A 12,335-nucleotide genomic window follows, 5' to 3' on the forward strand; every position below is an offset into this window, starting at 1 on the left:
CCCATGTTCATCTTGGAGTCAATGATGACTCCAAGATCCTTTTCCGCCTCCGTGCTGACAAGAGGGGAGTTCCCTAACCTGTAGGTATGGTGCCGGTTGTTCCTCCCCAGGTGCATCACCTTGCACTTGTCTGTGTTGAAACCCATCCTATTCTCATCCGCCCACCCTTGTAACCTGTCTAGGTCAGATTGTAGCCTGTTGTTTCCTTCTAGTGTGCCCACGTCCCCCCACATCTTAGTGTCATCAGCAAATTTGAACAGGGTGCTTTTTACCCCCTCGTCCAAATCACTGATGAAGATGTTGAACAGCGCGGGCCTGAGGACCGAGCCCTGCGGAACCCCACTGCCCAGGTAATGTAAAGGTTAGTAAAGGTAATGTAAAGATTACCTTTACATCACTGGCCTGTGTCTTGATAATGCTGGAAGTGACTGAAAGCTGTTACTTTGTAAGTGAGATCAGTGGTCTTTGTAAACTGAATTAGCTCTAGTTTTCAGGTCAAATCTTCAGCTGTTCTAAATCGGTGTAGTTTCGTTGTGGAGCTATACTGATTTCTATCAGCTAAGAGTCAGGCAAATCCATTTTTCAGTCACAGCAAGCCAAGGGGTCGGTGACCTTAGACACTGATATACTTTTCCTTTCACTGAAGTGACCTCTCTAGGACAGTGGTTTTCAGCCTGTGGTCTGCAGACTCTTGGAGGTCTGCAAACTGTCTAAGGGGTCTGTGGAAGGTTACTATGATCAATCAGAAGCAGTGGTGATGCATAGGGAGTGCATGTGCACCCCCTGAGAGCACTGGTGTACCCCCTGACAGGCCACACTCCCCGCTTAGGTGACGGGCAGCGGGAGCTGGTGGGAGCACCAGTGCCCCCTTGTGAGTGCTGGCTGGGGAGTGGGAATGCTGTAGCCACTCCCAGAAGCACCGTGGCTGCGGTGAGTGAGATCAGCTGTGGGGGACCCCCCCCCCCCCCGAGTAGGGTGGCACGAGTTGCCCATGACCAGAAGTACGTGAATACTCACACTTACAATTCAGAGGGGTCACACCTCCATTTGAAATTTCCAAAGGGGTCTGCACCTCCATTCAAAATTATTCAGGCATTCACAAATGAAAAAAAGTTGAAAACCATTGTTTTAGGATAAAGTCAAAGCATGATTCACCTGTGTGAGGAAGCTTGCAGGGGCTACACCCGTGGATAAACAGAAGAGAACATTTTCTAGAGCTAGCTATCTCGTACTTTATTTTTTTTGTGGAGAGTGGGGGGAAGGGGAGACAGAGGGGGAGACGTGGAACAGAGTGTGAGACTATATCTAAAAAAATAAAGAGAGACAGTCGTGACTTCTCCAAAGATTTGAAGCCTGTACAAAGTTGTTGAGGATTTGGAAAACTGTGCACAGAAACCAGACATATCCAATACTGAATGAAACCCAAAGTGAATGCTCAGCTAATTACTTACAGGGCAAATTTTCAAATCTAGAATCAGGAAGAGAGGATCGTTCCCTAGATTGCATCCTTTAAAAATAAAAACAGATTCCTTTGATGGACCCTAGGGTTACCCATGCATGTGCTCCAATGTGTCCTAATTAGTCGAAGTAGACTTGATTAATCAAGTCTGCTTTGCTTTCTAATGGGAATGCTCTAGCATTGCTGTAGTGTCACATGTATAAACCCCTTTGGGTTTAAAAAATGGCTGCTGGGGCACTTCAGTTAAAGCTTATCAGATGAGCTTTAGCTAAAAGTATCCCATGGTTTAGTTAAAACGGCCCAAGTACGGCCATTTTTAAACGCATAGGGGCTTAATATACATGAAGCTGTGGCATTTTAATGAGAGCATCTGTCTGGGAACCACTCTAATTAAAATGCTGTCCCCCACCCCTGATTACACGTATAGGCAGCCAAAGTGTCAATGTGGACAGACTAGAAATGCATCCAATTTAGGCCTATTTAAGGATGAAGAACTAAACTTAGCAAAAATTTGAACTCTGACAGGCTTGCCTGACTGGTATTTTTCCAGAAAAATAATTACTAGGAAGAGAAGGCTGTGCCTTCCCCTTAGATAAAAGATGTTCAGTTTTAAGTTCACACAAATAAATCTGCTCTTGCTAGGAATGTCAGACTTGGTGAATGAGGGTATATGAAGTTACTAATAGTGTGACAGGGATCACCTTTAATTGCTTGATGTAACTTGGTAACTTTAAGGTGAATTTTTGTGTTGCTAGTGGAGTTGCTGACTAACTTTGATTCTGAAAACTGTATCCTGCTGAATCTGCATGGAACTCCATTGCTTTCAACAGGCCTCTGATGGATCAAAATGTCCTCTACACGTGTTTTGCTTTGGAGTTCAGGGTCTTATTTTACAGTAACTATCACTCTCTGGACTTTCTCTAATTTAAAAAAAAATCTGGACAGCCCTAATTGTTACAGAAATAATAATTTTGATAGTATTGAAGTGATGACCCAAAGAAAAAGATATCACCCACAAGAATTCTTGCTTTTTCCATTATTCACTTTGCTAATTGTCTACTAGTGAACTTGTTAAACCAGAAGCATTCTTGCTACTGTGAAATGCTAAATTATTATTTTTTTTAGTTCTGTCATCATTTCCCTGTACATTTATAAAGGTGCTTCCATGGGGCGGGCCTTGGTTTATTATGTCGTCCCTTTTGTCTTTACTATAGTAATGAAGCCCATGAGGAACTGATTTGGTTCTAAAGATGCAATTTACTCAGTAATTCCATGCAAATTCCTTTGTAATTTAGCAATGAGTTAATGGTTACATATAATATAGTGTTACCAAGGTATATGGTGAATGTTTTCACAGAATAAATTACTCTTTTTCCCTGGAGCCCCCTTATCCTTGAGAACATGTTGTAATATGCAGGAAGTAGCAATGCATTGCAATTGCACATTTATTGGTTTGGTAAAGCTTTGGAAAAAAATGTGCAGAAAACAGTGATGGGCTCAAGCTGCAAAATTCAGAGCTAGATTTGTGTTGGAAATATTTCCAGGGTGGAGGGAATGGTTTTCCTGTTTCTTGAAAACTTTAATGATTTTGAAGAAAAAATCTGTTTCACATTAAGATAAAATGAAGATCTTTCCAAGTTGAAAGAGAAAGACATGTACACCCAAGAATAGCTGACAGCTCATTGCACTCACTTGGGGCGCAGGTGAAATAAGGTCTTATGCCTGCTCTGCCTTGTTCAAACTGAGGGGTTGAAGTTAGATCTCCAACAACCTAGGTGCCCTGAGTGCCCTAAGCACTAAGTTATTAGGTAGTCTGAGATTAGAGGCAGTTTCCAGTTGGAGCTGTTGCCCTTTTATATAATTAAATATATACACACTGGGCTCTAGAGTTGGTTTCTTTTTGGCCCCACAAATATTTAATATTTTATACAAAGTAGAACAGATCCAGCAGAGCAGATTGTGAGAGAACTACAACAAAACAGTCATGTGCCTAGTTGTTAGGTCATTCAGCGGGGAGATAGATGATAAAATGTTGTAGGTCTGAGCCAGGCAGAACAAAGCCTTCTGTTTGTCACTCCTGCATCTGCGGTGAGTGTCACATGCACGTTGGGTTCTGGGGTTTTTTCAGGGACTGCTTATATATTTTATAAGAAATAAATAAAATAGTCATTGACTGAAATGACTACAGGAAACATCCGTATTGCAGGAAACGGTCATTGGCTAAAATACAGGAACAATCTTCGGAGCAGTGACTGAAACTCTGGTGCCCTCAATCCCAGAGGGGTTCCTTAAACCTCAGGCTGAAAATGGCATTGAACATGGGTTTTTCATGTCTATGGTGGGTGCTTTAGCCACTAGGCTGTCAAATAAAATAGGGACAGCAGCCCCATCTCTTCCTCCTCTAACTGTGTTTTTAAGGAAAGGTATGCCTCCTCCCTGGTGTTGGAAGGAATTGTTTGAGGTGCCTAACTTGAGGAAAGCATTCTAGAGTGAGAACCCGAGTGGATGAAGGGGCCTCTTGTGGCTCAGAATTATGTGCTTAAGCCCTGCAGAGAGGGATGGCTTAAGTTATAGCCCAGTCATCAGGATTTTTCACTGAGTACTTAAGTCATTCCTCACTCAGTGCTGGCTGTTGTGAATCTCATTAAGTGCTGCCTCACTTTCCCCATTCATTGTGTAGTAATCTAAGTAGCTAACACACATCTCTGGATTCCATTCCTGGAAGGAACCAGGCACCTTAAAAGTTAGGTGTTGAGACACTAAGGATAAAGTTGCACATTACACTTAATCCAAACTAAAGCTGTGGAATGTTAAGCAGTGTTCTAGTTAGAATATGCTGTGAGAAGTTGCATGTTAAGGGTTAATACTGTTTTGTGCCTGCATAGCTCTGACTTGCCATTGCAGGGCTGGTAAACTGGGTTGTGGCTAGGAGCCAGGATATCCTGGGTTCTCTCCCTGATTGGGGGAGACATGGTTTGGGAGTGGTGCATCCTGGGATGCTGCAGAACTGCAAACCTTTAGTTTGATCTTTGTGGAGCAGACTGAAGTTACCCTAATAAGAGCTGGGTAGCACAGCCCAGAGATACATCACTTCAAGTGCAAGCTAACTTTGAAATGTTTAGAGATCACTTATCATGAGTTAGCAGAGCTTTAATGTGTGGTTGCTTGCATTTTAAGTGCCCATACTGTGGTCTAAGTGTAATGTGTAACTTTACCCTTTGTGAATTAGGTGCTAAGTAACTTGTCTAGGGCCAAAAGGTAAGACAATACCAGGGCTAGAAATACACACCAGGAATACTGATCCTACACTTTTGTGGCAGTTACTCAGCAGCATTTATAGTAATGTGTTTGGACAGCTCAAATGGAACCAAGGGGACTGTGTTGCTTTAAACTGCATGGTGTTAATTTAAGAGGCAATGCTGTTGCTGCTGTTATGTTACCAAGACTTCATGTTCAATTTCTGGGTTGGATTTCTAACCCAATCTCCATTGCTCTGCCATGTTGAATTGTCAGTAGAAAGTTGTAGTCAAATCACAGGTAGGATTTTTGGTTGATGCTGTCCCTCTTCAGCCAAGACAGATCAACTGTAATTTTTGGCAGTATCTGTGTACAACATTTCTGAGGTTCACTGAGTTTCTGAGTTTTTTTTTTTTTCACTCCAGTTTATGAGTTTTGTGTCCCCTTGCTTAGCAGTGTGTATGGAATGAAGCAAGGGAGCTCAGCAAACTGTGAGCCCCTTACAGCTGGAACAGACTGAAATGACTGTGATTTGTTTTCCTCCTCCCTTCTCCAATCTAGAGTATAAGAAGAAATACGGGGAGGAACATGGCTCATGTCAGGCTGGGATTGCAGGCTTCTTCACTGAGGTGGGTAGTGGTACTTTTGATGAAAAGTTCAGTTTTGCGGACGGGCTTTCCTCTTATTTTGCTATGTGTACAAGAAAGGAGCTTGATACGTACAACATGCCTTTTGCAGCTATCCATGTAGTTAACATATTTTATTTAATAATATTCTGACTTCAGTAGTACAACAACCAAACACCCACCTTGCTTACACAGTCTCTTCTCCTACAGGCAAGGAAACGTTTTGGGTGTGGAGTTTTGTACATTGTGTGAGCCTATGAAGTAATCCCCATATGAATGTCCTTATGCGTTAATGCCCTCAGGAAAGAATAAATGAATTTTGAAAACACATTGAGAGAGTATTTTATTGTACAGGTCCTGTAACATTTTTTTCAGGGTTCTCCATAGTTAGATTAGCTGCTTATTGTCTCCTTTACATATTATTTTAAAGTACTCGTCCATGAATTTTTTTTTTAATATTCCTTAAATTCAGAAAACACATTGTTCCCTGACGTGTCCTAGCCATTCTTTCTGTCTCAGAAATGCAGATGGTGAAACTGGTATTGTGGATTATTTCTTAGACTATTTCTTAATTACATTAAAACTTGATTAATTTCATTCCTGATTAAAAACTCATTTCAGTTCCATCTGGGATGAATTTGGTCCATTGGCATTTGCTGTTAATCGTGTAGAAAACCACATTCCATGTTTTACTCTAAATTTCCTAGTAACATGTATATCAAACGTATGCTGCCTTCTCTTCGCTGTATATCTCTCTGTCTTTTTCTCCTTTTCAAAATTAAACAAAATATTCCTACTATGTTTTAAAGTCAAGATAGCAAAAAACAAAGAGTTTTCCATTTACATATGATTTTGCACAGGCTAAGTCCCACAGTCATTATCTATTCAGTGGTCCCCACCTCTTGTCAGTGGGATTACTTGTATCTGTCATTTCTGCTGATGCACAAAAAGGTGCAGGACAGCAAGTATTAACCATTTGTTTAGTGAAATCTGGAGGTAAGAGAATAAAAGAAAGAGAGGGACATCTGGGGAAGGAATTTTTGCTTTTCTCTTCCATCAATCCTATTTTCTTTCTCCTTGTATCTGGTTCCTTCATCCTTCAAAGTTGTCATTGGTTTTCCATCATAATTACATCATTATCTGCTGTTGCCATTACCCTACTGGGGCCAAGGCTGGCCAGTTCAGCTGCTGTGGTAGAATAGTTTCAAGTTAGCTATACCACCTGGCAGTCATTTTAACTTGGCAGTTTAGAGTGCTTTGGAAAGTACTAATGGATGCTTAACAAGAAGAATGATAGCAGCTTCAGTAGGACAATTTTAGAAGTATGATCATCAAAAAATGCTGTGTGCAATGGGAAAGGAGAAGTGGAAGAAAACGACAACTAAAACCAAGAGAACTAAATTCAGAGAAGAGAAGAGTCTGACCAAGTCCAAGAAATAGTAGAAGAGAATCAATGTGTGAGTTGGAGCCTTTTACAGGATCACAGATTTTCTTACCTCCTATTCTATTGCTTATATTGTATTCAAGGTCTCATATTACAGCTGTGTCTGTGGGGTATTATCCTGATGTCAGAGGGTGTCTGAGTTGGCATAGCTTACAAGATGAGGCCCCTATCTCTTCTTTTGCTTCAATTGGCATGATAGGTAGAGTTCTTTTAGCATTGGTAGAATTGATGTCACTACCCAGAAAGGCAACTGAGGCAGTGAAAATTGTTTCATTTGTCTAATTTGTACACCACTTCTGAATTGGCTGAAAAGATTGATTGGCCTGGTTGGTATAATTAAAACTAGAGAACACCACATGGAAAAAAAAAGGAATAAGATGTTTCCAGATAAATGTGGATGGGTGGCAGCTCGTCACTAACCAGTGGTACTGTCTGATAACAGGAGACATGTCAGCAGCAGCTGTTTCCTGGCTTCGCTGGTCTATCAAGCTTGTTTCTTTAAACCTCGGTCACCTAGTTCAAAAGAAGTCTGAACTTTTAGTGTTCCTGCCTTATGGAGCTTTAGCTATTTCGATCTGAGCAGGAAATGTAGATAAATAGCTTCCAGGTCAAATAGGCAAGCCCTTACAGTCAGTCCTGCTGATGCTCGTTGTTTCTGCTGAGAGTCAGTCCATTGTCCCAAGGGCGCAGCCACTCCCAAGAGCAAAACCTGCTGGTAAGCATCTCTGTTTAGCTGGCTGCTTTGTTTCTTTTCCTTGGTCTGAATGTAGTCCTGTCCTTAGGTTGAATTATGAAATGTCCTTATTCAGTATCCGCTTAACTGGAACATGCTGGCCCATAAGAATATCTCCAGTATTCTGGTAGTGGGTGCTGTGTGCTCCACATGATTACTGGCTTAAAATTCCCTGTGACCTTCTATAGACAAACAGGTGAGGAAAGCCAGCTGTTTGTTAGAGCAAAGAAAAGACACAAAGCAACTTTGTACTATAGGCTTTCTGAATTTTACAGTTTGTCTACATGGGACACAGATTTACATATACAGTTACATGGCTTTACAGCAATAATCCATGGTTAGAGCAGTGTGCTGTCTTATCCTGACAAATAATGCCTTTATGTTCAGCAGTGTTGGAGTAGAGAATAATCTCCAGCATTCTCTACAGAGCATTCTAGGAGCAAAGTCCCTCTGAATTTAGGGAATTTAGAACAGGATTTCCCTTCGCAAGATCTAGGCTTATTTCATGTTCTACTTAAGTAGGGCTGTGCAAATAATGGCTTTTTCAGCTTGGTTGTTAAACTAAAAAAAAAGGGGGGGGAAACGGTTTTATCTGAACCAACTTTATGATTTTTTCCCCCCAGTTTTATTGTCAAACTAAAAAAATAAAAAGAATTTCTGGCTTGTCCAACACAAAGCAGTCCGAATGATCTAAGATGCAGTGTTTCAAATTGGCTCACTGTCAGAAGAGCAAACTAGAGGTTGGGGTGGTGATGGTTCCATTTTACACAACAGCTTACCTATTAGAAGACTTCTCTGGGATGAAAAAGACAGGTTCAGTTTCTTCCTGTGCCCCAGAGGAGTTTAATCCACATCTCACCTTCCAAGAAAAGTACTTTGACCACCATACTGTGGTGTGTACTGAGGTAGGATACTCTAAGTCTGTTCAGTGGAGCAGGAACTGGAGTTCAGGGCTGTGTCCAGATGTGCGTAGACGTTTAGTTCCCTAGGGACAACTAGCGGCGGTGAACCTTATGTCGCTGCTAGTTGTTCCCAGGGAATGCCCGTGCCATACACGTGCTGGTGCGTAGCAAGTTGACCTAGGTCAGGTAGTAGAGGCTGAGGCCAACACTGGGCTGGCCCTAGGAGCCTTACCTGAGGTCTTGGGGGCCTCCTGGGGCTGCAGCAGTGGAGATCCTGCTGTGCGGAGCCTGGCTGGCAGCAGAGTGCGGCTCCAGCTGGCCAGGTTCCAGCTTTGGGCAGCGCATGCCGCCACCGCATGCTCAGCTCTGCTTTTTTTTTGTCTGAGGGTCTTTCTGACCCTTGGATATCCAGGGGTCAAAAAAACCTTTCATTCTGCTCTCTTGCAGCATGGAGAACAAGGGAACGGGTGGTATGTGGCACCACAGATATGTCTGTGGCACACATACCATAGTTGTGCTCATCTGGGTGTGGCCCAGGTGTCCAACTAGCTACTGGGCTTCTCACCCTCTTGTTCTCTGTCTCAGTATTGTAGTATAATGTACTTTGTATTTTATACAAAGTAGAACAGCTTTAGTGGGAAAGAACCTCATCCCTGAAAGTTTTATAGCCAAATGGTTAGGATCCTCTCCTGAGTGGAGGAGCCACCTTAGAAATGGAAGTAGATGCCATTAGAGGATACAAAGAGAACAAACACCACAGCTTAGGTTAAATTTAAAATATATCTCAAATGCTGCAGGAGAGTGCATAAGTTTTCAGGGGTGGGGTTGGTCAGGGATCTCTCTTACATCCTAAGAACATCCCAGCATGGGATTCACGCATTCATCTAGGATCCCCCATTTAAGAAACTAGACTTAACTTCTGGCGCTCTGTATAATTTTCCCTATCACACTCTAAACAACTCGAAGTTTCATCTTTTTTCACTCAGGTCTGACTCCTGCATCAGTTTTTCTATAGAGGCACATTACCTAAAATATTCTAACACACTTAGACAATCTTTTCCTTTTAGAAACAGTAATTATACTTCTGTAAGGGTGAGGCTTTTACATGTTGCTCTAACTTTGGTAAGCTCAGTATAGAACATGATGTGCCACCAATAGTTTTTAAATGGGGGTGGGGGGTTAGTGGGGCAGGAAGGGAGTGATTATTAGTTCCCTTCTCTCCCCATTGTGCTTTCTTTGCAAACCAGCAGAGATACCCTTTTGCATCCTGGCAGTTGATTAAGTGAATTCCAAGATTTGTACAGTTTTGCCTAATAATGGTGATTCATTTATGGGAAGAGAGGAAAGAGTTCACTCTGAAAATGAGCTACATGAGTCAAGCACTGGGCTTTATTTCCTGTGGAATTAGGAATGGAGAGGAGGAGGGTACATGGAGCAGACCAGTTTGTTCAGGAGTGGCTGAAAATTACCTCAGAGAACAGGAGCAAATTTAATTTTCAGTTCCTTCACATCAGATATTGCCTGGTTTTTATTTTGGGCTTATATTGACTCCTATTTAGCCCTTTTTTTAGGTCACAAATCAAATTTTTCAAATATTATTCTTAGGTTTGGTTTTTTTTCAGCTGTGCATGGCATTCAGCCAGAAATCACTATGTGTTTGATTTTACTTGGAGATCAATGCCTCTCGCACTCCCCTTTTCTACTGCTACTACTATATAAAGTTTGTGGTTCTCATTTAGAATGATGGGAAAACCTGGTGGTTTGCTTTGCAGGGATCGGTTTGAACCTTTCTTTGATTTTTAGCTCAGAAGGCTTCAGTTAGCCTGTTTTTTTTGCTTTGAATGCTAGGTCCAAGTCAAACCAGCAACTCAAAGCAAAACTCTTCTAAAATGTTAAAGCCATCACATTTTGGCTGATTTTTGGTCAAAACAATCTATAAGCATGAGTTTTCCTCTACCTGGAACACTAAATCAGTTTACTGAGGCGTAAGTAGCCAATTCTGCAGCCTGGACAGTGGTGGCACAAGTTGCAGCTGGATGTTCACTGCTGCAGGGGAGATGTCATCCCATTTTTTTTACCATTGATGTGCGGTGAGAGGCCTTTTAAACACCTCTGGTGACTGCTTCTGGGCACCATACACTGCCATTGCTAAACTGTCTTTCTTGCTGCAAGGAATGTTCAGTATGTAGCAAAGATGGGAATGGGAGGGTGAGGCATCCCCCCAACTCTTTTCTGGTGCCCCCTCCCTGCTACATACTCTCAAACAAATGTCTGGGATCATGCCCCACTTGCCCACCGATTGTCATCCTACAGTCAGTTTAGCTCACTGGCATAAGTTGTAGTGGATCTTCATTGTGGAGCAGCACTATTTTACAGCAACTTGAGCATCTGTCCTTTTGAACCCATAAACTAGTCGTCCTTAGCAGATCATTAGGAAGTTGGAAGTAGTCAGCAAGAGAAGTAGGTCCAGTTGGCTGGTTGGGATTTTGTAGTTCATTATGGATTTTTTGGTTATTTGGGACCCTAGGAGTTTGCAACAACTATGGGAGGAGCAGTTGTTGGAAGGATGACTCTGCGGGCATGTTGGTAGCTTACAAAGTTGATTTTGGATACTTCTTGTGGAGGTAACAGAAGGGGCCAGCAGAATTCAAACCATTCAGATATTCCTGTGAAATAATAGGGGTGCGTGAAATAATTCCTGTACTTGGAAAAAAAAAACTCTTGGAGGATGTTTGGGATGGAAAATACTACCTTCTTAGAGGCAGATGCTTTGTTAGTGTCTTGATATAAATTTGGCCCTGTACACAACTCTATAAAACTTGGATTCTTTCTTAATTTGTGCTGGCTCCCTCCCCTCTCCCCTTTTTTCTTTTCTCTCTTGTAGGAGCTGGTCATCATGGGAGCACCAGGATCTTATTACTGGACAGGAACCGTCAAAGTGTTAAACCTCACTGACAACACATATTTCAAACTAAACGATGATGCTGTGATAGCGAGACGATACACATACCTAGGCAAGTACCATTTTTTTCAGTAGTTCAAGAAAAGACCAAAAGAATAACTGGCTGGATTAAATGGTTTGATAATGATGATTGATTACCTAACAGAATATATAGGAAAAGAATGAGCAGGGCTTTTTCCTTGTTTAAACATTTCTACTCTAGTCTAGTTTCCTGAGGAGAATAGAAAATATGCTTGTGTGTTGGGAAGTAGCCTAGCATATTAGAAAACTAAGAATTGGACTGTTAGTCAGGAGGTTCTCTGGAGTTCTAGTGTTGCCCTGATATAAACCAGCTATACGGTACTGAATCAGCTGACCTTTCTCTATATCTGTTTACATTTTTACCCATAAAATGGGCATAACGTTTTTAAGTATTTAATGGCAGACTGATAGGACACTTAGCACTACATAAGTCATGCATTAGTGACAGAAAAAGATCATGGAACTAGAGGGTAAGAGTTTGAGTAGATTTTGTAGGTTAACATGTCCTTGGTTTTGATTTCTAGAGACCTTGCTTAAAAATTCACTAATGTCATAAATGTAATTAAAGGCTTCGCTCTTTTCTCCAGTGCCTGGGAGTGGTATCAGGACCTAGGGAACTCTTGCAACAGGCAACAGTCTAAAGACTCAAACTGATCTCTTTTCTTCCTTTACTTATATTTTTCTTTTTTTAAAGAATCACTTAGCACAGTGGTTGTCAACCAGGGGTATGTGTACCCCTATGGGTATTAAAAAGGTTGTAGGGGGGTATGCAGAACTGATGTGGCCAATAATATGGCTGATAAATGCTATGTGCATGTGCACAGCCTCAGTGCAGTGTGCAGGTGGCCAGGAGCACAACCCAGTAGTGTGGACAGCAGCTGGGTCTGGCTGGTAAGTCTGTTCTGCGGGAAGGGGCGTGGGAGGGGCACAGATTGAGGCCTCAGCAGTGTC

At 41.9% G+C, this 12,335-nt stretch overlaps 1 protein-coding gene across 1 annotated transcript in view; it reads left to right on the forward strand.

Moving 5' to 3' along the window:
• ITGA9 (integrin subunit alpha 9) overlaps positions 1–12,335 on the forward strand; it is a 456,855-nt gene that overhangs the window by 38,651 nt on the left and 405,869 nt on the right. The window contains exons 5-6 of the mRNA XM_019508716.1: positions 5,258–5,325; positions 11,286–11,415. Coding sequence (XP_019364261.1) covers positions 5,258–5,325; positions 11,286–11,415 — 198 coding nt within the window. The remainder of the gene's footprint in view (positions 1–5,257; positions 5,326–11,285; positions 11,416–12,335) is intronic.

Source organism: Gavialis gangeticus, unplaced genomic scaffold (genome assembly GCF_001723915.1).
Source record: "Gavialis gangeticus isolate Ggan-Ray unplaced genomic scaffold, GavGan_comp1, whole genome shotgun sequence".
Taxonomy (NCBI): domain Eukaryota; kingdom Metazoa; phylum Chordata; order Crocodylia; family Gavialidae; genus Gavialis; species Gavialis gangeticus.